The following is a 26,741-nucleotide window of genomic DNA, read 5'->3' on the forward strand; positions in this document are numbered from 1 at the left end:
ATTACGAAACGGGATCGCTGACTCGAACTTTTCTTTTTTTTTTTTTTTTTTTTTTCATTCCTTCGTCTCTTTTACCCGTTCTATAAGCGAGACGAAGGGAGATGAAGGAAAGAGAAAGAAAAAAAAAAAAACTAGAGGATTAAGGAGAAGCTGCTGGGAACGCGCGCGAGACGTGAATCTGCAAAACGCATCCTAGTGTAGCGTAATTAGACGAGACAGGCCGATTAGGTGTGTGTGTGTGTGTGTATTGTGATGTATATTATACACTCGTATGGACATACAGAGATAGTTTATATAGATGGAGAATGAGAGAAAGGAACGAGCGGCTACTCCGTATATGTATACACCAAGAACGACTTGAGCATTGGCTCGGTGACTTCTTTTCTCTTTCTCTCTCTGCTGGTGCTCTTTTTTTTATCGTGAGAATTTTTTTACTTGCTCGCTGCACGAAAGCGAGAGAGAGAGGAGCTGACCATTACTGTTATTATTGTGCTGCCATATTTCTGTCCATCCTATACTCCACGCGTCCCTCTCGCTATCCTCCTGTCAGTCAATGTTTTGCGGCATCATTTTTTTTTTTTTTCTTTTTTTTTACAAATCCTTTTTTTGCCTTCTGCCATGCCCGTCTCGATGTTGACGTGGCCAAGGCAATTAAGTTTGTTTAGAAGAGCAGCTTCGGCGCTGCACGCGTGTACAAGTACTGTTTATCATATTTCGACATGGAATATTACATCGCGGGCCTTGAATATCAATGGTTATTTATAATCACTTTTTGCAACTCTACGAAACAATGTTGTTGTTTTTTTTTCTCTCTAAGCATTGAATGCACTTTTCTTTCGCCGATGAAGTGAAAAAAAAAAAATAAAAAAAGCAAACTCACCAGTCTCGCAGTCCGCGCCCTTCCAGCCCTGAATGCACACCTTGTCCCCGTTCTCGTCGCAGGTGTAGTGGCCGAATATATCGTTGCGGGGCCTACAAAACTTTGTGCACGTCGCGTTGTAGTAGTGCTCGGCGCACTGGACCCGCACCCTGTAGGCCAGATGGGCGTTTCTGCCCTGGTGGTTGAGCGTGTGCCAGGTCGAGCCCGGCAAGACGATGCCGCTGTAGCTCGCCTCCTCGATCACCCCGCCGCTCCCTTCGTCCCTTGCTTGCAGTATCAGCGTGAATTGTCTCTGTTGACGAAAAGAAAACAAAAATATCGTTCATAAAGATCATTATTCAGTTTATTTTATTTTTTAATTTACGTCTCAAAATTCATTTAAGTAGATTAAATCAATGTATGGTCAGACGCAATCTTCGTGGCCGGTGAGTCGTACTGCCGACGACTTCATTAACCTTTACGAGTAGATTTCGTAATTTTTTTTTTTCTGTTTTAACGTAACCACAGGTGAGGAGTTTAACGAGACTGTGGGTTATTGTGCAAGGATTGTGCCTATACCCGATGCGACATTACGCGGCTCACAAAAGAGGGCCGGGTTTGTCTCCCCGCGATGATTAACGAGGGTTTCTCAATTCAGTAACGAGGCCAAGAGTAACAAAGAAAATAAGGTGGCAGGAGGTGGGAGAGGCTAGAAAAAAGGATAACGCCGTAATATCATATGGATAAAAGTTTAGTGAGTCTTAAAAACGCGAGCACGCGAGTAGCATGGAATGCGCGCAAGGGTATATATACACGGAGTACCTATGAGTACATGTGCGTGAAAAAGAAGCCTGTGCGCCGATCGATCGACGTGTACCCCGTACGCGATCAATCGATCAATCTACAATCGAACTGACGGCCGAGGTATTTTCTTTTTCCCTCTTGCTCCGCTTCGCCGGACACACGATTTAGTTTCATAAATCAGAACGTCCTCTCTCTCTCTCGATATCTTGATCTTCATAGTTACGCGTACACGCGAAGATCCGATCTTGTATGCCACTTTGCAGCAGCGCTCTGGAACGAAAAAAACTGTCGAGTCGTGTTTATTTATTTTTCCTCTCTCTCTCTCTCTTGGCTCACCACGTGATTCATTTTTCATCGTACGTGCGCGTTACGAATTTCTTTCGGACACGTAAGCGCGCAATGCCAGGGCGGCCGGATGCTACGCGTCCAAAGAGAGATGCAGCACAGACGGAGGCGGATCACCCGAGTGTACTCGCCCAACCCACGCTTTGTTTTAATCTTAATCATGCAAATTGGATCTAAAAGTACGCCGCCGGCCCTCCGTTAATTTGCATGCTCGAGCGTCGACGTTTGCTAATTGCGACGGCACCGCTCGCGCCAAGGTCTCGTTCGCGGAATTTGCGAAAGCAAATCATCCCCGATACTCGAGCGTACGCGTTAATTGTTTGCTCGTTGAAGCAAAACAAAAAAAAAAAAAATTCTTATTATAATTTAATAATCCCAAAGGAAAAAGAAAAAAATGTACTGCAATGAAAAGTAATTCGCTTATACCCTTTGCGAACTCGAGTATCGGCTATTGGGGGGGAAAAAGGCCCGCGTGGTCATAACCGCGGGAATTCTCTGATTAGCTCGGGAGCCACTTCTCCTACCAAATCGTTAAACGAGAGACGAGGAGCCGCGTATACATATAGGCACCATCGTTCGGACGCAGCGGGAGGCTCACGTGATTTTATCTGGGCATAACTGATTAGGCTACCACACACGGCTCGCAAATATAACGCAAGCAGAGGCTCGAGCGTTAAACAGCGCAAACTCTCTCGCGAGAGATTACAACCCGGTCCATCGAGTGGGTATGGCCAACGCTTCTCATCCTCGATCCTTTTTTTTTTTTTTTTTTTTTTTTTTTTTTGTATTCTCATACGCGTTGTCTGTTTATACACCACTTCGGGACTATCGGCGGCGTTGTTGTTGCGGTTTTTCTGCTCGGCTACGGAGCATCATTGCCCGCTTCCGTATCGTTTATCGATGATTTGCGCGTATACGTGTACATAATGTGGATACAACTTGTGTGCGCACCGCGGCGACGATATACCGTTAAACAACGAGGGTTTTGTTATCTGCTCTCGATCCCGCGGTTTCAAAGTACACGTAAATAAATTACCGTGTGTGGTACAGCGTATAATTAATTATACACGGTCTCGAGGTTTTCATACGCCCGGATTTAATTCACGCTGTACGACCATCAGCGTCTTTTTTTTCCATACCGATCCCAACAATGTCGGGACGTCATCGTGCTACGTATGCGGTTGATTAGCAATCAAAAAACAAAATTAGGCTCAATCTAGTTCAATCGTTGACCCACAGCCAGATATCCTAATGGACGACTCATCTTGCGCGCGGTCGAGATTTTTTTTTTCCGCAACGACCCGCGTATAGGATTTCCAAAGACGGTGCATCCGCAACAAGTCCAAGATCGGTAGCAGAGAGCCCCAAGGTTGTCGAAAATGGTTTGACCAACCGCAGCAGCAAGTAGCAGCGTTCCGGCCTCCCTTGGAGCGCGTTACATCGTTAGCTATTGCCCTACGCGTCGGGAAGCAGCGAGAAAAAAGGAGTTACAAAACAACCGATCATTACCGATCGGGCGCACGTCGTGCGTGACGAGAGCTCCTCCGAGAGATGCAACGAATTCTAAACCAAATCGTGAGGGGGCTACCTCGCGTCGATTATGTGTACACGGGACGCTTGCGGTGGCCGAACGTGGTTGTGTTCCATCATCGGGTACTCTGGAATAATTACACAAATGGCTACCACGGGCCTTTGTTCGTGCGCGGCATCTCCATAGTGTTTGTACGTCTTTTTTTTTCTACTCCAGCTCAGAAGCTATATGCTCGAGGAACGATATTGTTCTACCTTTCATCCACGATGTCCCTTCTCCTTGGAGATCTTTGATCGGGTGTCTGGTGTACGGTACACATAGAGGATGAGATGTAAAAATAAAGTCATTGTCATACGGGGTCCATTGCGCGATGGAAATAGAGATTCGGGCTCTGCCTGTCCGTCCGCGTGTTTAATCGATTAGTGTATAACTGTAGTCCTGGCTGTTGCGGCCAGTGTGGGATCCGAGGTGTTATTAAATCGTACCCGTAACGGGAGGCGATGAATAATAGTTTTCTTTTCTTTCTTTCTTTTTTCTTCTCCTTCGGGGCGGTGATTTTGATCCGTCTCGTTCACAATTTACGACGATGATTCGTTACTCTGTCAAAGTTTGTGTGCATTGCGTGGATCCACGGTTTTATTCTAATCAATCACCCACTCGCGGAAACTTTAGAAAGTAGATTTATTACTTTTTTTTTTTTTTAATGAACGCAATACATGTACACACGCGACGCATGGGCGGTAAAATTCACGGTTCCGGAGCTCTCGTTAGCGCTCGGACAATTCGAGGCGGCTCGAAAATTGGCAAAAGCACTACACGATTTTTCCGACGCCCGTGCAAAAACCTACTTTCGAAAGACGCCGGCGAGAGAAACGAAGGAGCGGGAAAAAAGTGAGGCAACCTTCGCTTGGACATTTTTTTTTTTTTTTTTTTTTTTTACGAGCGACCACGTGAAGGAAAAAAAAAAAGCAAAGAAAAAAGTCGACAAGGACATCTTTGTATCGGTACATCGGCGCGGGTGCGTTGTTGCGTGACATTCCTCCTTGCGAAAAGGAAGCGCGTGTCATAACGAGGCGTTCACGCCTACGAGCGCCGTCGGCGGCAGGAAGCCGTGGAAAGTTGCAAAAAGGGGACAAAAAAACGGTACCTGCAGGGATCGGCACGTAAGACCAGAGGACAAGTACACGGGGACGCCGAGATTTTCGAGATTACGGGAGTAATCGAACGACTGGATGCACAAAGTACACCACCACCCCCTCCTGCTCTATTGGTTCCGTAAACTGGGCTCTGGAGAGAGTGTACAGGCAGCCGTGTATACCCAACATGTACGCGTTGACACTTACACGTGTGTCTGCTGTATAACTATACATACGCAGACAGCGAGGTGGCGGCAGATGAATGTTAATTGGTGTTAATTGGTGGTTCTTGGGCTCGCTCGACTGCGCTCCTGTCGCGCGTATATCTGTATACATCTGTCCCCCGTGCCTTTCTCACGCCCGCGACTCGTTCGCCTACATGTGTATATATACTTGGCCGCTGCTCACCTCTTTCCTACACACCGATGCTTGCGTATGGTTCACTTTCTTTCCCTTCGCTCGCATACTATTCTATTTTTTTTCCCATACAATGGGTAGGTACTGTGATGCACCATCGAATCGCGACGCTGCACCATCCACGAGAGCTTTCGCGATTTACGTGCTCTGGCACTCTCGAGCTTGGACTTTCACGGCTGATGCGTTCCCTGCATTATATCTCACAATCGTGTATAATATCGCGAAAAACAACTGTCCGTATCCTTAATTGTACCACTGATGGTGACATTATTGAATCACGACTATCACGAGATAAGAATTCGTTTGCACTCGAAAACGAAAAAAAAAAAAAAAAAAAAAAGTTATCGGCTGGGTGTGCGTGCGCAAGAGGGATTAGTCGAAAAGTCCACTTTGCACGTAACAAACGATCAATTTATCCGACGTAAGTAGCAATAGCAGCATTACGGGGTGGTACTCGGGAACGAAGAGGAGATGCAGCATATTGTAGCAAAGCACGAAGAGAAGCCGGCTATACTTATAACTTGACCGTGAACTTAATTAACTCTGCGTGAGCTTAATTATCCCCCGTACCGAGAATCGGCTTTTAAAAACTGGTATATTTATATACCCCATGTGTGCTGTGTCGTACGTATATATACCTCGGCATCGCTTTTTCGCATCTGCGTTTACTCCGTTGGCCGTATTTTGTCGACTTTTTTTGTAACTCTTCTTCCCCTTTTGTCTTTAATAATAATAATAATAATAATAATAATTTTTTATACGCAGGTCAGGCGAGCTTTTAACCCCCGAGATTCCCTTCAATAGGTGTAAATTCTTCACTAAAGTTAAAATCTTACAAACAATTTGTGCGTATTACACCCCCACGTATTATTATTGTCGGTAGCAATTGACATTGATGTTTTTATTTTCCACACACGCCCAATATGTACAAGTCGATTCGGAATGGAAAATGTTTCCCAAGCGCAAACAAAAGCGAGTGCTTACCACACCGTCAACGGCTTGAGAAGGACACAAGAAGGGACCGAAAAAAAAAAAAAAAAAAAAAAAAAAAAAAACGTGACGAGCAGAGAGAGATCTTATAAGAGAGCACCGCGGAAGCGTACAGGTATATACACGGATGGTACACCAACAACTTGTTTTGAAGCACCATCGAAGCGGCAGCGGAGAGAGGGTCTCCTAAATCTCAATTGGAGCCGTGACATATTCCCGAGTGTCGCTCGTTACGACGAAACACATTAATGCACGTAGGTAGAGATAGGCGGGTCAAGCTCTCGCGGCGAGCGAGTTTCCGAGAAAACGGGCCCCGTCATCTTATTTAACAAACAGACAATTGACACATCGTTGTGTGCAAGTACTCGGGCACGGAGATGCCCCCGCGCTCCCCTTCCATCATCGAGCACGAAAACTTGTCGATGTTTTCTTTCGTCTCTCGCCCCTCCCCGAAAATTTGTCGGATGTAATTCATTGACTTTTCCTATTTAGAGGATATTGTTACGTCCTTCGCGTCTACCAGTGAAGATCGAGCCAAAGAGGATGAGCCATTAAAACTCGACTGGTGCATCGGCGTGTATATCGGACGAAAGGGCGAGTTTTGCCGTGGACAAAAGAATGCAATTTAAAAAGCCGAAAAGGAGGGACAAGAGCAAAGCGATTTAATTTAGCGGCTCGTGTGTGCGGGCAAAGAGAGAGAGAGAGAGGAAGATTGGTCGGACGAGATGTGCTGGCTGTTGGTCTCTCTCTCTCTCTTCGTGTATATACTCTTCTCATATGTACTCTCTCGGCGACGGTGGTATTCGCGTGGGCGGCTTCGGCACACATTACATGTATATAGGTTTTTGCTCGGTTCAGCACACGACCCGCGTCCTTATGCTCGGCTACCTCCGTGGAAGAGCCATTGCGCGGCCAAGACGACGACGACGCGAGTGTACATATATATATATGTACACATACACATACACATATGCACACACGGTAAGTATATATGAGGAGGAGAAAATAAAAAAGACAGACGACGTCGAGTGGTGCGTGCGTGTTTCTCTCCTCCGCCTCCTCTCTCCTTGTACTTACTCCCTGAGAAGAGTTGCTGCACCATCAGGAGAAAGAGAGAGAGATTGGTTTTTAAGATTCGGGCCCCGAGAGGAGGGATATTGGATTTTATTTTGCGTGCACGCGCGTATAGGTACACGATATGTGGGATTCAAATGAGCCGGAGGAAGAAGGGAGCGACGGTGCGTTCCCATACGGCAGAGCCGAGCTGATTCATAGATGGACGATACAAGTTTTACGTTTTATTAATTAGATGCTGGGGCCTCGCTTACCTACACGTCTTCATGTACACGCACAGATCAACGGGAGAAGGGACTTTTTTTTTTTTTTTTTTTTTTTTTTTTTTTTTTTTTCTTCCCTTCGAGTCTCTGGTTATCCGCAGCTACCGTGTCGTAAGCGAGTGGTATGATATGGCGCAATACCGATTTAAATGTCATTTTAACCTTGGACTGTGATGCTCCGGCGTGCCGTTTGGCCATTGCTGACCACCGCTCCGAGTACTATGTGTATTTACGAGTGTATTTATACACAGTTAAGGGAGATAAAGAGGGCACGAGTGTATCGATCGTGCGCGCAACACGTTCCATTCGAATTGAGAGTTTGATTGATTAAATTATCTCGCTCTTTCTCCCCACGAAAAGTGCCCCGCAACCTGTGTATATAACTATCACTTCGAAACGTCAAGATTGCGATGTATACCTGTAAGGTGTATATGGAGTATTTACTCCGAGTGTACGTACACAGTGGATTGTTCCTGCAGTGCACATGGTACCTGTAAAGAGCTCTCTTGCTTTTTTTTTTTTTTTTTTTTTTTCTCCCAATCACCAGCGTCGCCACTGGTCCAGAAGGCGAGAAAACTCTCGTCCAGGACTCGGGACATTTTCCGATTTCTAATACGTCTCGCCTTTGATGCGTTCGGCGAACAAACATCGTCGTGTGCTTGTGCTCGGTTTCTGCGCCGTCGTTGCCTAATTGAGCAAAAGGGACGCGATAATGAGAGCCGCGAGAGTCTGGTTTCGCATTAACGAGCCAAGAGTGGGAGGGGGGGGGGACAAAAAATGTAGCGCGTATAATACACGATATCGGGGAAATATATCCTTGTTTCCCCGGGGCTGTCTACACCAGCTATACGCGCAGTAAAAATGCGAGCGAGCGAGTGGAGAGAAAACGATTCTGGAATATCGAGTCCTCGGCGCGATGTGCGTCTGTAAAAAATCGCCGGGAGGGGGGAAAGAACACCGGTATTGCGTCGCGTGTGCACGGGGGGATCGAATCGCGGTTCTTTCTCTCGTTTGTAGGTACAGGTATATATATATATATTTGTGGTGTAGCGCGAAAACGCGAAATGGAGTTATTAAGGTGGGAGCCCTCTGGCTATGTGCTTTACTGGACGTTGTTGTCGCCACCGCGATTTACGAACGGGAGAGTTGTTTATACGTGTTTCCGACAACTAGAAGTATTTGCCATGTTTTTCGACTTCCAGGGAATAAAATGCATTTCGATCGGTTCTTTTATTTTATTTTTTTTTTTTTTCGCCTCCGATGCAGGGCCGCACTGTCCGTGGGAAGGTATTTTCTATCGGGCTTGAAAATGTTATGGAAAAAAAAAATGGATAAAAGTCTTTTTTTAACGAGCAACTGACTTTTTTTTCTTATGGACGAACAACATTGAAGACACGTACACGGCAGCATTATCGAAGGAACATAATTAACTAGAAAATCAATTATTTGTATGGAAATAAAAGCACAAATTTTTAACATTTTTAGGTTGTTTTAGTCCGAATATTCTAACAGGCTATGATTAATGAAATAATCACATGGGAGACTGATGCAGGAGAGTTTTTGAGGGCCCTCATTGACATTGACGTTTGACAACACAGAGTTGTCTAGAGAAGATTCTTTCCCAGTAAAATAAAAAAAAAAAAACGAACAAAGTAAGTTGAGTGCGTAGTTTCCGTCGCGCCTTTCTTCTTGCGCCGCCGGCGTATAGTGCAAGTCTTCATCCACAAATGCACGTTTCCCGAGAAATCAAACAGCTCGACCTGGCGCGCGGCTAGTCACGTGTGGGCGCATGTAAGTGAGCGTCACACGTCGAATGCTAATTGAAAATCGCTCGTCACCGGTACACATTCGACCGGAACTCCTACGTAGCAGGCGTTAATTGACTTTCATCGTTTATCATTAGATAAATCGAGCTGGTTAGTTGTAAATTTTCATGCACACGCACCATGAGACTATAATATAATACTTTAGTTTCATTAGTTTCGACGGCAAAGTGATAAAGTTATCAACTAATTTGCGTCTTGCTAAAGTATATGAATAAATACCTAATAAAATCATCGCCCCCTCATATTTGTCCAGTGATTCCCAATACATCTTCGCGGTACTTACAAATATGGCACGCAACCCAGACACCACACGTGTATGCGCAATTACCAGAGTCCCGGCGAAAAGAGCAGAGTCCGGCAGAACAATGCAGACAATACGTTGTAAGTCGGCGACGACAACGAGGTCTCGAAGCATACACAGAGAAAAGAGGACGAAGGAGGCGCGGATAAATCGCCGCGCGAGAACAATTATACGCGTACACGTGATGTACATATATATATACGGCCAGCCGCGAATTTCTAACGGCGCGGCGCGCGATATTTCTGCAAAAAGGCGGTGCTGGTGCTGACTTTGAGCGAACGGTGCTTCGAGATACCTCTCTCTCTCTCTAGTCTCTATGCCGGAGTACTCGTTGTTGTACCCTATACTGTCACCGAGTGACCACTCATACGTGCATGTACGTACGCGGCCCGAATAGACGCCCAGCGGTTCTCGGTAGGTATGGCATCTTCTTTTTTGCTATAGCAGCGCCGACGACTCTTGTGTGCCGTAGCACGGGTTTTTTTCTTTTTTTTTTTTTTGCTCTCACCTCTGAATTATTGATAACGCTGTGTTTGATGCTTTTTCCCCCGAGGTTTTTTTTTTTTTTTTTTGCTCAAATGGAAATACTGTTTTTCCTCTCCTACATACTTTTGCTTCTTTGGACTGCTCTTGTACGCCGCGCACGAGGGTTTCCATTCTAAAAGAGAGGCTTCCTTGCTTGTATCAAAGAGAAAGAAAAAAAAAAGGTTTTCTAATTTATTGGTTGATTCGGAAAGAAGATTATCCGTGTACCGTACGCAATCCGATTTTCGGTGTCCGAGCGTTGGGTGGAAAAACCCGGTGTGCGTAAGACAGTGTGCACTGTATCCCATTGTCCCCGTAATGCACGGAACACAAGTAGAAACGGCACGGTACGGTAAGACCGGCTGACTATGTCGGGCATTCGAGTTCACTATTATGTATTGCCTATGAGTTCGTGTCCCCAGGAATAATTAAACGCGCGATTTGGAAACAATGGGCCTTGCAATAATAGAAAACGAGTGCCAAATAATTCGGACCCTGCGTGGAATCATCGAGGCACCGTTACCCAAAAACAAGCATTGCAACAATTAATGTATCCCCCCCCCCGAACCCCTTGGAATGAAGAAAAAAAGAAAAAGGACCGAAAGCACAAGCGTTACTTTTAATCTAATTCTCACACGGGCAGCCGTCAGACACCGTCGTCGCCGCAAAGTCGCTCGTTCGCGGAAGCGTGTACAGCGAGCGTTGCACCAGTACATACGCGCACATACCTAAGTACGTTTAGTTTCCGCGCGCATACATATATGTACGGACGGTCGACGACGCCGTCCCGACGACGAGCAGGCGGCAGCCGTGCGGGCAAAAAAAGCACCGCCCGAGAGAGCCGTGCCATATAAACTCGCAATCACGCGCTAATTGGAGCTCTGTCGAGAGGACTCGCGTACAGGCGTACTCTCTGCAAAAAACACTGCTCATCACATCCCCGAGGAGTCGTTGAAAGCGAGCTGAGTTTCTTTTCTTTTACTTTTTTTTTTTTCTTCCGTCACGGGAGAGGGGGAGAGTCTCTCGTTAGCGAATTTTGACGGGTCCTGGTGAAATGTCGCTCGGCTGATTGGGCCCGGAGTCCTCGCTCTCGGCGTGCCCGCTCCCAGTACTCAAACTACGAGCTATTAGCGAGCGCTCAAACACGCGTGGGTACACACTTTCGGATACGTCGTTACGAGTGACTTCTCAATCAGAGGAATTTAATTTTTTTTCTCCTCCTCCTCCAAAGTACTTATATACATCATGGGTGACGAGGTCGGCTTTTGAAAAATTGACGCTCGTTACTTATATTCGGGGGAAAAAAAAGAAGAGAAAAAAGATCGATCCAAAATATTCACGTTTTCTAATTTCGGATCGGAGCTAGTTAACAGCTCGTCACGTGGGCCCGGCGCGCTTTTATAACGTACAGTTACCTTAATAATCTCGTAGTTTATCATTGCCGAGCGGAAAAATCCCTCCACGGACGCGCGCGCGCGAGAGAGAGAGTCATTTTGATTTTACGATCGAATAACGGACATTTGCATATGGGACGCGCGTCCGCCTAAACTCGCGTGAATGCGTAGGTACACACACTCGAATCTCGCGTACTCATACCTATAGATGCGCGTCGGGCCCGTAAATGTGTAATTACACGCGGTGCGTATACCTGATGTGCGTGTCCAGCATACCTTTGCGAGGGAGAAAATTAAACGCTCGCACGTATCTCCGAGCTTCTCCCGTCTTTGCCTGTAATGCAACTCGCAGTTTCGAAAATCATCATCGTTGCATTTTCTACACGTAACGTCCGATGCACAACCAACCCACGTGCATAATCGAAATTATGCCCAAGTGGTTGCAAGTCCCAAATGTTAATTGCACAGTGATCGAACCAACGGCTCCCCTGTGTCTAAGTATAACACGGAAAAACGTACTTACAGCTCTCGCGTGCGCATAATACACGTCAATCACGCGCGCCATTGGAAGAAAAAAAAAATCATAAAAATCGCTGTTACAAATAGTAAAAAGCCTCTAGACAACTGAACAGTACCAGATACTGGCATGGTAATTTTTTTTTTTCTATGTGCATATGTGTGGGTAGAGCACCCTGTCGCCAGGACTCATGGATTATAACTTAGTCGCAAAGCTCATCGACGTACTTGTGGTGCAATGTGCAAAGAGACACGTACGCTGAAAACTCTTTCTCTTCCTCTCGTATTTCTCATACCTATACTTATTAAATGCCTTTTACTCGCGTGAACGCGTGTACAACCTGTTAATATATCCTCAATGTGTGTGCGTGTATAAATATGTATATAACCCTCACGAGCATGACGTAAGTGGAGTAAACAAGTAAAGTGCACGCGAGGAGCTCGAAAGCACATAATGTTACACGTGAAGAGGGAAGAAAGGGCGGAGAAAGAAGAGCCGCATCAGCAATATATGTATATATGTGTGTGGCAGTGCCTTCGGGTTGTGCACAGCCCATGGGCTAACCGAAAGGACTTTGGTATGCGGTCCTCCTCGAGGCGAGCCCTATGGTTTCTCACACGCGATGCACTACGTGTTTATATACATATATATACAAGAGTGTGTCCAAGCAAGGGCAATCGCTCCTCTCTTGCGTTGCGTATGTACACACGCACGTGCGCGTGTGTGTAGGTATGCTTGCAAATACTTTTTGCCCCCTTTTGGCGGCCGATACGTTCTTTCTTGCCTTTCCTCTTTCGCTTTCTCCCCTTTTTTTTCTTTCTCCTCCCATTTCTCCTCCCATTTGGCTTCTCTCGCTTCTTTTCCTCCGCTTCTCTTCTGCCGGGTTCTTAAGTGACTTTTTTTCCCCGGCCTGATTTGATTTCCGTGTAACGAGCCCTATCTTTTGTTTCTCCCCCCTCCCCCCGCCGCCGCCGCACGACTGATTTATTTTCCACAAATAATTGTTCGCCGAAGCAAGTTTCATTTTTGCTTCGTCGCCCTTTTCGGCGCCCCTTGGCTCATTAACGCGCTTAAACGGGCCTTTTAAATAAGTTACTTCTAATTGAAAGTGGTGCCGAACTACACGCGGACCGTAATTGCTTTAGCCATAAAGTAGGATGTGAGTATGAGTACATAGTGTGCAACCCCGTGTGTGGCCCGATCGAGGTGCACAGGAGCCCGATTTCTGGGCCATATCACTATAACCCGGCATTGGCATTTGAACACAAAATATCATCTCCTTTGCGTGCCATTATGTGACTATACGCGTATACGGTGCTCTCTCGCCAAGGATACTCGCTGCGAAGGTACACAATATATGTATGGTACAGGTATACACATGCACGCTCGTGTGAATATTATCAGGCGGGCGAATCGACGCCTCGACCTTAAAAAAAAAAAATGAGGGGAAGAGGGACCCGAAAATCCGCCCGCCGCGTTCATCCGGAGAAGGAAAGCAAGAAAGAGATCGAGCGAGCGATTATTCAAGAGCTCGGTCGCAATTAGCGCTCAAAGTACCCTGATTAAAGGGGTCTCGCCCTCCCCCTTCGCACTGAGAGATAAAAAATGTACCGCACCCAGTGGATTATGTACGTATGCATGCAAACACATACACGTATACATACATACACACACACACACACACACACACACACGTGTATATATATATATATATGTGTGTGTGTGTGTGTGTGTGTGAGGGGGCCATCCGATTGAGATATAAAATGTTTAATTGCTCCCCGTGAAGAGGTATACGGTATACGTGTCTTCCTTCCCGTTCCCTTGGTTTTCGGCGCTCGTGCGTATAAATACGTATAACAGTGCAGAGCACGATCGGGCAGGCCATAATGAGCCGATCTTCCTCCTTCCCTCTTGTGCATATATACCCACTTCGCGACGTACATGTATATACACATCAGGACGAATCTGCGCGTGTGGGTGTATATATATATGTATATATCTATACGTGTGCGCGGTGCACGCGAGGCTCCCTCTCGCGCTACACATAAATCTGCCCGCGCGCGGGGGCCCGGAACGACGAAGACGACAACGACGAGGAGGAGGAGAAGAAGGTAGGTATAATCTCGCATGAGGTCCTACACCTGTCTCACGTGCATATATTTATTCCGTCCTCTTTTCCTTCCTTCCTTCCTTCCTTCCTTCCTCTGTATACCTTTTCTCCCCTCTCGCTTCGTTCTTTGCATTTTGGTGCGCGCTCACTGAGCCTATGCATGTATAAGGTATACGTGTAATGGCAGTCGGTTCCCTCGGTCCAGTTCTCTCCCCTGTATACGTATAGGCTCGTATACCCGTGTCAATTTCTCCCTTCTCACTTCTGTCGTTCCTCCAATTTATTTGACCTCTCTCTCTCTCTCGTTTCCTCGCTCTTTGTCTCCATCCGTCCTTCTTTCTTTCCTCCACTGTCGGCTTATCGATTCCTCTTCGTCTCGCGTGCCTTGTTTTTTTTTCCCTCCTCCTTCTACCCACCTTCTCTTATTCCTTTACAACTTTGGCGTACAGGTATTCCTTACCTGCACGCCGCATCTCTCTCTCTCTGCTTCCTTTTTTCTCTCTCGTTCCCCTGCAAAGTGCTGGCCTGTACGTGCGGCTTACTCCGCGCCCGATCGTTTACACGCGCGCCTCTTTCGCGCTCCAGCATCCACACAGACCAGTGTCTCTCTCTCTCTCTCTCTCTCTCTCTCTGTGTAGGAGAGTGCGGGGGGTCCCCTCTCTCGGGCCCGTGGGTTATTAATCTCTTTCGATATAAACTTTAACTACTCGTGACTCAGCGGATACGCTGTGCTTTTTCTCTCCTTCGCGTTTGCTATGCACGTGCTGTGTCCCATACTTTTTTCTTGGGTCTAAAAAATCTTCTTTTTTTTTTTCTCTGCTATTTATACGTATGGGGTGGTTGTACATAAACGTTGATGAAGCAGATCGGGTTGGCTGTAGTTTCGTGGATGCGCGTATCGGCCAAAAAAAAGAAGGAAAAGATAGATGTTGTTCATTCAAGCGTTGCGATTTCTATTTTTGGCTTATCGACAAACGGCACCCGGGCACCCTGATGGTGTGTTTCGTGGCAACTGTAATTCACTGATTAGACCCTCATTATGATGCGGGCGGCGGACGCTTTCTACTGTCGTTTGAATGGATTTTACTTTTCAATACCGCCCACGTCCCTGTATACGCGCTGAGCCTCGCCTTGTGCGTCGGTATTAAGGTAGCGGAGCTTCCTGTGTACCTCGTACAAAAGAAAGAGATCAAAGACCGACGAATCGAATGTTTCGTAGGTACGCAAGAAAACGGTTCCGTTAATGAAGGAAAAAGAAGAAACAGCCTCGAGATCCTTTTCTTCTTTTGTCAAAAAACAAAAACGTCAAAAACCTCTCCGGGCGTGTTGGTACATCCGGAAGACGTCAGCGCCTCGAAAAGGAAAAAAAAAGAAAAAGTTCAAGGCTCGGGGAGAGAGAGAGAGAGAGAGAACAGGAAATCAGAAACTGATTAGGAACAAAGGGAGTAGGCAAGAAAGTGTGCGGCAAATCGATATTATATGTACGGACCATGTAGAGGAGGAGGAGGAGGAGGAGGCAGGGGGTTAATAGAGTGAGAGTGGCGGACAACAATAGGAGAGTATACACAAGATAGCCGGGCGGAGGCGGACTATGATACAATCCGAGGTGGAGGAGGATAGCAGTTGTGGGAATCGCGGAAAGTTGCAGCATCCTCTCTCTCTCTCTTTATCTCCTTTTCGCTTTTTTCTTTTTTGTTTTTGCGCATTAGACTCGCTTTCGTGTAGGTAGGTATGAATTATATAAGTACACGTGACGAGAATCCGGCTCTTTTTTTGTTGTGTACGGATACACCTACCGTAATGCCCTGTGGTGTGAAAGGAGCGAGGTTTATGCTGTATTAATACAGCAAGAGACTAGCGTGAAAATAGGCGCGACAAAACGGGAAAGAAGTATCAAGGAGGCCCCGCGGATCCACGTTTTATTGTTCCCACCGAATAGGTGAGAGTACGTCGGAGGTGCGGGTGCGTCGGAAAAATTAACAGAGCTGATCTTCGCCTGCGGGTACAATGGAGGCTCATTGTTTTATTGCGCACTTCTCGTTTACACCATTGCGAGTAGGTATTGCGTATATGCAGGAAAGTAGATGGGGCACACATTAGGCGTTGCAGATGCAGTTTTATTCACCCTGACTTTTTTTTATCAAAATGATAAACGCATCTTTTGAAAGGATATTGTACAGAGCGGTTTGATTGATTAGCGAGCGAATAAATCGAAGCCTCGTCAAAGTGTATACGATCAAAGGTGGATTTATATATACGTGATAAATTTTCGTGTTTTATTTTTTTTCTTATTTTTACCGATCAGCCGCACAAAAACGCATCAACGTCGCTGCCTTGTTGACTCAGCAGTAAACATAAAGTTGTCAGTGTTGCACACATTTTAATGAAAACGCACGAGAACGAGAAATCGGGGGCCCGGCTATTTACGATTCGCAGAATCCAAAATGAAACGGCAGCTCTCTCGGGAGGAAGGAAAGAAAAAAAAAAAAAAAAAAAAAAAAGGAGGAGGATCAAGGAGTTGGTTTCGCGTGATTTACAGCGTTCTTGCAAATCGGCAGGCTGAAGGAGTCAAAGTTATTATCCAAATAAATTAATTAAATCCCAAAGTCCTGCGCCGCATAGCCACGAAGACGACAATGGACCGGGGACGGCCCGCTGGGAAAGGAGGCCGAGGCGAAAAAACTAATTATATTAATTTAGAGAGTTGTAAAATAGCACCGGGAGGATGAATATTTATAGAGGCGCGCGCTACACACACGCACACACATAGGGGAATGCAAAAAAAAAAAAAAAAAAAAAAAAAGAAAAAAAAAAGAAAAAAAAGCCAAGAGGAGTGAGAGAGCACCGCCGATGGGGCCCGTGATACTCGTAATATTTCGACGAAGCACGTTGGAACTCGGACACGGGGCCGTAAATCCTGCGGACCTGTATTATATGGTGTCGACGAACGCGCTAATGAGAATCGTCGCTCTGGGCCTTTCGGCCACGTAGGAGAGATCACGGGCCGAAGGGGGGGAAACGGGATTTGGGCACCTCTGCCTTTTTTTGTCCTCTCTTATCCTTAGAAATCTTTGTACGATACACATTGAACGCTTGTAATTTTGTTTCCAAGGTATGAAAAATGATTGCACAACAATGAAAAAAGAAAAACTTGGTGAAAGCCGAAAAAAAGCGTGCTTCGTTCGTAGGGATAAAACATGAAACGTTCAAGGGAAAGGTAAACAGAGAGCACCATCGTTTTACCGTTTTGAAATGAAACACTGGCTTTTCGGTTACCCTCAATATTATAATATACGCACACGGTCACCAATCCTGAGGAAGATTAATCGTAGCCGCGTTCAAAGCCCATTATACACATACGCGTGGACCATCCAAGGAAGAGATGACAGCAGAATAGAGAGAGAGAAAAAAAAGAAGAAGGGGGGATTTGGGAGATCGAGATCTTGGGCCGCAGGCGATACGTATGGATAAATATATACACACACGGGAGGAGAGTGAAAGATAAAACTCCTTTCTTGATGCCATCGTGCAGAGGATGGGGACGGTGTGATGTATATATGATGGGGAACCGCAACGACGCCCTGTACCCATGGCCTATTAGCCACGATTTTGTGTGTTTCGGAAGGATTTTTAAGACGCCGCTGTTGCACAATACCCATACTCTTTCTTTCGTGTGTAAGCCCCTCCGCCATTGATACACGAGTCCTAACGGCACACAAAAACTGCACCTATATACTATGTCTATTGTACACACAAGTCACGTGTATACGAATATTCAAGGAGCCCAAAGTTTTTGCGCGACTTTTCGAGCGTGTGAAAAAAAAAAAAAAAAAAAAAAAACAGCGATACCCATCCATCCCGAGATCCATCCGTCCATTAGGTACACATACGCGCACTTTTTTTTATCGCAATGGCACATACCTCTCTCTGTACAAACACAAGCCGTGCATGGGAACGTCTGGGCCCGGGACGTGAAATCAGTGCTAATTTTCGCCGTCTGGGATAGATAACAGATTATCGTATACCTAAATGCGCGTACACCTCATAATGAATAAAGAAATAAGCCATCAGTGGTGGAAGAAGAGAATTTTCGGCACTGGCCGTGGTCCCGTTCTAAGTGACGAAACAACACAGACGCCTCTCTCACGCGCACTGTTAGAACGCGAGGCATAACTCGACCATTCAATATTTCGCGAGCAAACAAAGTTTTTACTCGGGTGAGTACACACGCGCGCGTACCTACATACGATGCGGGCAGCATCCGTACGTATACATGGTATACGGGTACCTGGAGAGGAGCAAAAGAGGAAGAAAAAAAAATAGGGGGGGGGGAGGGAAGGAGCTGCCAGATAAATCGGGGCGAAGCGAGAAGCCGTGTACGCGAGATAGCGCGAGACATCGCATCCGGGCGTTTATCGGGAGGCCCTCCTCTCTCGCGCTCCTGTACGCCTTTTTTTTCCTATCCCCTGTTTGCCTTCCATAAACTCGATCTTTTTCTTTTATCATCTTTTTTTTTTTTTTTCTTTTTTTTTTTCGTTACGTGTGTACTCTCGGGCTGTACCCATCAGCCACTGGCATATTCATACGCATGTAATAATTGAATTAGGATGCGCCCTGTACTTCTCGTGTGAACGCTCCAAAGGAGAAGAAACTCTCGGGTGATCTTAATTTTCCCTCTTTTTTTTCATCTTCTCAAGAGAGAGAGAAGAGCACTTTTCAAGGGGAAGGGGAGGGAAAAGTTCACCCTTTCATGGGAAGACGACGAGCCACTCGAGTGCAGGACCGAGCGACGAATTATGAAACACATTACAAACACACCGACTAGCGAGCACGTGCTCGCCCAAATACCGCCTACCGTGTGTGGACCTCTTATGGGGCTCTAGTGTGTGCTCTCGTGTGTTAATGCGTTTACGTATACTCTTGCACACGTGCACACAGGAGAGGACCCCTTGACATTCGTTTCCTTTTTTTTCTTCTCTCTCTCTCTCTCTCTCCGTGCTGGATGTAAGTATAACCGTTCGTCCTCGAATGCAGTCTGCATTTACGGCATAAGGTGAGCTTTCGTGGCTCAAAGTTTTTTTACTTTGACTCGATGGATAAATTTTTTGTGGTGATCTTTCGTATCGAGTTTCGTACGGGCAAGCGTACAGATTGTCGTTGTATACCCCCACGCGACAGCGTTCGAGGGCCCAAACGAGCCGGGATTTCTCAAATTTTGCGCAAAGCCTCGAGAGCCCTCGTGAGAAGCGGCGAGTGTTTGGCGACCAAATATACACGCGCCTCGAAGCCCACGCGCGACGAGAGTTTTCAAAATGCTACGTACCGGCAAGTGGAACTTGAGACTTGGTCGGCGCTGATGACGAGGGGACAACTGTAAATTACCGCGCGAGTTGTTGATTTTTATCGTCCGCGGGTCTTCGAGACTCGTGTTTTTTTACAATTTATCGAAACCCCGCTTTCTCTCTTCTCCTTTGGTTATTTGATACTGTTTGCTTTTTGTGTATTTCTTTTTTTTTTTTTTTTTAAATTCGAAAATTACGTCTGCCATACAATTTTATGGTAATGTAAAAATATATAATATGTCGTAACTACAAATACGTATAATGTATACATATATATATATGAATTTGGAAGAGAAAAGAAAAATGATATATTGACTCACCGTCCATCTGAACGTAAAGTGTAGCTGTAGGGTGACGGGCTCGGTGAGGGTGAATGTGTTCTGGCCGAGGGCGTGACTAGATACGTTGCCAAAGCTGCACGAGCCGATGGCCGTGACGTTGGACTGGTACTCCTTGAGGCAGAGCCAGAAGGCGGTGGTGCAGGGCGTCGAGCAGGGCTGATGGTGCTGTTGCTGCTGCTGCGGGTGGTGGTGGTGGTGCTGCTGTAGCAACAGCAGTTGACTGCCACCGGATATGCTCCTGCCCCCGCCGCAGCATCGCCCGTCCACTAGGGTGCCCCGGTTGTTCGTCAGCGAGAGGATCTGCACCTCGAAGAATCCGCTACCGGTTGTCGCCTGCAATCACGCACACACACACACCCATCGTTACGTTCATTTCATCCATTTTTTTTTTTTTTTTTTTTTTTTTAATTTTTTATTTACAAGTGGGTTAAGGAAAATATTGTTTAATATGCAAACAAGTCGTGTTTGCGAGGAGTATAAATTGTTTTTCGATGACGAGTCGAGACATACGTGGGCACGCAGAGTTGCTACGTGTGCATTGGCATATATTATACGTGCATCAATAATCACTATTAGTCAGACTATATCCGACGAGCCTTCGGTTCTCATACTACGTCATCGCATTTATTGCGCCACCAAGGACTACCTACTTACGTTATGTTTTGAAAAATTACCTCAATTTTCATCATTGAATTTTTTATCTCGGGATCACAATGATATTTGTATCTGTACTCTGATTGTCTTTTATTAACGGGCTCGTATAGCGGTAACAAAAGTTGTCGAAGATCGGTGCTTAAAAAGCCATTGGTTCTTTTCGCCCTGTTTGTATATGGTTTTGTTACGGAGAACACGTGAGCGAGAGAATAATTTTTCCCTCGATAATATACAGCACAGCAGCACTGCATTTGCATACAATGACTCTTTATGGTTTAACGCGTAACTCTACGTAATTGGATGAAAAAAAAAAAAATATGTATATACCCACACACCCTTGTATCCGCGCCCATGTACATATTGGGGCGATCGACGGATGTTAACTTATTGGTTTGCAATTTATACGGGTGTAAATTAACAGAGCCATTGTGTCGCCAGCGCTGATTCGAGGGAGATGTATTTTTAATTTTTATTATCATTATTTTCATCCTAGAGTATACGTAGTGAACGTGAAAGCAACAAATCAAATCGCTCCTGAACGACGAAGCGCAGCAAATTAACGATGGAAAGTTGCGAACAAAAACTCCCAATCGTTTATCATAAAGTGGATTCGTAGACCCATGAACCACCACTCGAACGGGGGGGGGGGGAATTAGAGATGCTGGGGTTCGCCTCCGCAGAAGCAGCCCGACCTTAGTCCATAATAAAACACTGACAAATGGCACAGTTTAGCGGTCAAGCTTAGACTCATACTGGTGGTTATTTTTATAAGATAGGTAAGCACCGAGCGTGGAAAACTCGGAGACCGGAAGTATAGCAGAAGCCTCGAGTTACAGTAATGGTGCTCTCGGGGTTTGCAATCGTTGGTACCATTATACGAGCAAGCGCACGCGGACTAATAATCGAGTTTTTTTTCTCTTGGTAACTAAGTCTATGTTTGTTCTTTTTGTTTTTGCTCAGTAGCAAAAGTATACGGTATTTGGCTGTAGTTCTGGTCAAATAAATTTGTAGCGATGACTTTAAAAACATATAGGTAAAATATCAATAAAGTTGTATGTGGTCCATCATGAAATACACAAGTATCAAATATTCTTATGTCCTTTAATATAAACGTTTTTTCATTTCACAAAACATTGCATCAACGCGCACCAAATGAAATCGAATGAAATTTAATATCCCCAATAAATAATCCATCCTGCAAAACAAGCAAGAAATCAAAAGCCACACCTTCCCATACGTCATATAATTCATTGTACATACAAACGAGAACTGAACCACCCATTTGCCAAAAACAGCGCGAACAAATGCTCAATTGGAAGCCCCGCTCCTCCATACCTCGAGCATGAAACCAAAGTTTCATCGACAAAGGAACGAACAAGCATCACATCCTATCTCATCCCCCGCAGCTACGAAACCAGGGCCGCGGGCATCATTAGAAAAAACAATAAAACCCTCGCAGAACCAGCCAATACACGAGCGAACAAACGCTTCTTCGATCTCTCTCTCTCCCCTGATGCTTGCGTAACTGTGGCCGTTGCTGAGCCTCGATCTCTCAGGAAAATGATTTAGCCGACAATGAGAACATAAACAAAAGAGCAAGAGAGAGGGGAACGTCTGCATTACACGTTATGTATATATAGGTACTGTTCTGCTGATGCTGGAGTACAATTATCGTCGTGCAGTCTATAGGTGCACGAGAGAGAAGCGCGGGGGTGGGGGCAAGGATACGGAGAGAAAAGGAACGAGAGGGTGTATATAATATATACCTATAGAAAGCGTCTGATGCAGCGCGGAGGATCGTCCTCTTGGCCTTTTGCTTTCCAGCCGTGGGCTACGTACTGCACATGCACTCACACAAGGACAACGTTGCACTCTCTTTCGCTATCGCTCGGATATGTTTTTGTAGGCATACATATTATATACACACGTCTTTGAGTTTCTGCAGCTAAGACTCTATATATATGAACGACGACTCCGTGTAGGTATATGTGTGTACTTACGTAACCCCCCCAAGAACAACCCGAGCGAGTATACATATTATATAGTGTACCTACGTGTATTTATAAAGTGCACAGAGGGAGAGGGAGATGCATTTTTGGAGTATATACATGTGGAAGTGTATATGCGCATGTGAGAAGCTTCTCTCGAATGAGAGAGTGACTATCCGTGGGGTATCTTAAACGCCTATATGTACATACACGCGCAAGTGACATTTTCACTGTATGTACACCTCTCGGGTTATCTCTGTCTTTCGCTTACTGCACCGCTGGCTCCACACGATTTCTTTCGTACATCCATGGGAATCACATAGAGATGCAGTTTGGCTTTTTTACTATATATACATATACATATACGAGTAAAGAGCTCATATTGTACGGTGAAATTTCCTCCCCAAAGATCTTAGATTGATTTATATAAGACACGGGCAACGCGAAATAATGCACCCAAGTTTGCACATCGGATACGAGCGACTGTCCGTGTTGTATACACCTGCGTCCGATACTGCCCGGCCGATAGCGCGCGCTAAAAATGAAGGTATATAGCCGCAAAGTGAAAATGGCTAATTATTTATTCAATCGGCGACGGTTTTTTTTTCGCCGCGCCGATTGCAAGAAGGCGCCAACAGTTCCATAAATAATCGCACATCGGCACGCAAAGCAACACCTTTCTCTCTCTCTCTCTCCGTTTTTCTTTTTTTCTCTTCACACGGGTCCATCCCTCGAGCGCAACGAGACTCATCCTCTCGCGTTCACGGAAGCGTCTATATAAGTATGCACGCACGGAGCAGCGACGAGACGTCCGTATGTATAAAGTGCTTATCGCCGGGCAGGCACGCGTCGGAGGAAGAAGACGGGCACCCCGCAGCTGCCACGTGCTCGCGTTTCCAGCGCACGTCTCCTTCGGGAGACGGAAAAGGAGGATCATCGCCGCGGCGGCTGCGGCTAATTAAACGTTATAATTAAACCGGCAAGGAGCGAGGGAGAGAGAGCGTGCATTAGAGGGAAGGAAAGAAAAGCGCAAACGGAGTGGAAACGCCGTGACGGCGCCGTTTGAGACGGGGAGGGGGAGGGAGGCGCTCCGCGGGTGCAGTAAATCATCCTTGCGCCGAACCAGCCTCCATCGATGCAGAAGAAAAGTCGCGGACGGCCTGCAGCAGCCGGCGTCGTGTAGTCGTCACGTGGGAAGAAGTTTAATGGCGCGAGCGAGCGAGCGAGTGTATATATATTGCACCAAAGAAAGAGAGAGAGAGAGAGAAAGATACTGGTTTCGTTGCAATGGTTACGTGATTTTTTGGAGCTAATAACTACCACTAATACTCGCGGTTCGTATATAGGTTGGTACATACTGAGCGGAGCTGCACGAGCGAAAGGAAAGTTTTCGTGATAATCCTTTTGCTCGTGCATGTACTCGTACAGCTGGTGCAGTGCCAATATTATATACCTACACCCGATTATACTCTGGTGATGCTTGTCTCTCCGAGTGAAGTGCATCATACGTGCACTAAGTTTATTATGTACCTCAGTTGTTCCTCCCCTTACAGGATGTTTCCCAATTTTTTTATCATTATTATTGTTATCGTTGTTTATTCCTGTTATAATGCCACTATTGTTATTAGTACCATACAATTATGACAATTTTCATCTATTATCTCTTCCTCAATGTTTTAAGGATTCGTTTGCTTTGTCATTGGTAGATCGATGAAATTATAACGATTGATCTTACAGCGCTCTAGTATAGTCGCACGTTCGTGGGAAAAATGCTAAGTAAATTTCCTAACTTGGCTCCGATTGTTAGAGTTACGGTGGGTTTTCACGTAATAGTATATAGATCCTGTACTAATACGACACACTTGTCACTTTTCCTCTGATAGATATAGATAGATATTTTGTTGTTAAACCAACAACTCGATGCTCTATATACTTGAAAAACTATATATAAGTCGTTGATACAGCAATACTTGATATACTATGATTTTTTGAAAAATAGCAGTGTAAAAGCACTAAAAGCGTACATCCACTGTTTACTTGATCAAATTTTTTCAGTTGCACGGATGGTTAAAAAAAAAAATTTATTACGTTATCGTATACATATCACGTTCAAAATTAAAGTAAAGAAAAAATACGGCTTCATTGCGCAACACATTGTTATTACCCCGTGCATACCTACATAAGTATATATAACACACTTTTCGTTGTCGAAACGTAAAGAATTTCATTCATAAGAAATTATTGTACATACGTCGGCTTGTATCGTGCACGAAAGGTATGCGATCACGTAACGCAACGTTTAGCACAAACGACGCTTCCTTCCTAAATGAGCCTGGCCCCGTATAAATATACTTATACTATACAATAAAACTTTCTCCGCGTACAAACTTTGAGTTCTTGCTCGCGCTTAATTAGACTCTTAATTGAACCACGCGCCACAACAATTACCGCCTACTTATCATTGGGATTATTGTTTTCAGCTCGATCAGCCGTAATTACATATATATTGTATACACAAATGATGGCAAACTGTTTTCTCCAATGTGTTATAAATGAGATGAAAAAAAAATTTTTCATTTTAAAACCCATTTCATGTGTTACAATACAGGTATCATTTGAAAAAACACAAATGCGCGTCTATGGAGTAAATTCGACTCGAGTCAAAAACAGTGTACCCAACCTTGACGAAGAAATCGATCGAAAGAAATAAGAGTTGAAAAAGGAAAAGAAAAAAGTACGGCCAGGACGGGTCGTTGGGCGCATCAATTTACAAATTGGGCAGGTGCGCGCTGACAAATGCCCAAACCCCTGACAAGAGAGGAGGAACGACATCGGCCGTCAAATTGAATTTCAAAGCGCGTAAAAGTCTACACGCGCGCGCGACGTTCCCTCCCGCCCGAAAAGTGAGCGAACGAGAAGAGGAAGAAAGAAGCTCGCGGGCGCCGAAAGATCGATGACGCGACGCCACGGGCACGTCATTGTTTGCCTCCCTCCTCCCCCATTGGTGCTTGGACAGGCGACTCACGCACTCGACGAGCCGAAATGACAATTTCTCGACATCGCCCCCCCCCCCCCACCGAGTTTTTACCGTCAACGGGCGGGTTTGCCGGTTGATCGCTCTTTCGATCGAGGACACACGCGAGTAATACTCCCCAAAAGACTTTGCACGGCAGGTTCTTACACGCATAGTCTATTGTGCACGTGTTTAGTGCCAAGTTGAGTTGAAATTGGGACAACTATATGCCCGTCACTTGTAAGTACGTGCGAATGCAAATACCGCCAAGTTGTGGGAGCTACTTTTTACTTTGGAGGTGTGGCCACTGATCTACGTATGCAAAAGATGTACCAAATTGTCTCTGGGACATCCGAGGGCCGTTAGAGCTGACGTCGAGCGGAGGGAGAGAAACAGGGCGGCTCTCGTTTAAAAGCCACGGTGGGTCTGTGTCAGCGGTATGATTCACCAGCGCGTCTCGAGTAGAGGAGCATCGCGACAATGGACGGTCCGACATCGGCGGGGGAACAATAAAAAAAGAAGGAGCCTGCGAGAGTGCAGCCCGAGGAGAAAGAGGGAGGGGGTTGTTCGCGGTGTGACGCTTTTGCGGCGGCCGCCGAGCGCGAGAATTCGCGAGGAGGAGGGGGAAAGAATGGCAGGGAGAGTACATAGCGAGAATGCCCAATTAAAACGTGGTCTCGCGAGGAGGAGACGCGAGAGCGCGATTAGCATATTGAGAGAGAAACCCCGAGTGTATGGGTGAGTCCCACCTATACCACCTACTCTGTGGAATTTCGGAGTGTGTGTCCCGTGCTCTTTCCTGGGAATGGTATTTGGAGAAGTTCCTGCTTTTTAACGAACTCTGTTTGAGAAACACTCCTTCTCTCTCTCGTTACTTTTTTTTTTTTTTTTTTTTTTTTTTTTTTTGCCAATACGTTTTTTGTCCCTAGCCGTATAATGGTGTTCTGTTTTTTTTTTCCCCTTGAACGAGGAATCAATTTTTCGAGGCCTATTACGAGACCCGGAGTGTTTCGTCAGCTGCCGTTTATGTTACCCAGACGTGTCTTTTTTTTTTTATTTTTTTTTCTTCTTTATCTCAACATGTCGAAACTTTGGCTCGTAGGACGCGAGATCGCTGATGAATAATAAAACGACACGGCACCAAGCAAAGCTTCCCGGAAACACCGATCGATCTTACTTTTTGCAGGTTTATTAATTAAAACAAAAAAAAAACACCGTATGGAGGTTGAGGGTGAGTCAAATTTATTGTAAAAACGAGACAATCAGATTGCACTGTAAAAGCTCTTGCCGGTAAGTGCCAATAACCCCCGA

General features: G+C 45.6%; 1 protein-coding gene across 1 annotated transcript in view; it reads right to left on the minus strand.

Moving 5' to 3' along the window:
* The window catches only part of Ser (protein serrate), a 129,364-nt gene that overhangs the window by 20,749 nt on the left and 81,874 nt on the right, over nt 1-26,741 (minus strand). The window contains exons 3-4 of the mRNA XM_089590772.1: nt 19,755-20,108; nt 881-1,172 (exon numbers count right to left, since the gene is read on the minus strand). Of these exons, the coding sequence (XP_089446898.1) occupies nt 881-1,172; nt 19,755-20,108 (646 nt within the window). The remainder of the gene's footprint in view (nt 1-880; nt 1,173-19,754; nt 20,109-26,741) is intronic.

Source organism: Copidosoma floridanum, unplaced genomic scaffold, assembly GCF_036245765.1.
Source record: "Copidosoma floridanum isolate Cflo_tuat_1 unplaced genomic scaffold, Cflo_Japanese_pri ptg000013l, whole genome shotgun sequence".
In the NCBI taxonomy this organism is placed as follows: Eukaryota; Metazoa; Arthropoda; class Insecta; order Hymenoptera; family Encyrtidae; genus Copidosoma; species Copidosoma floridanum.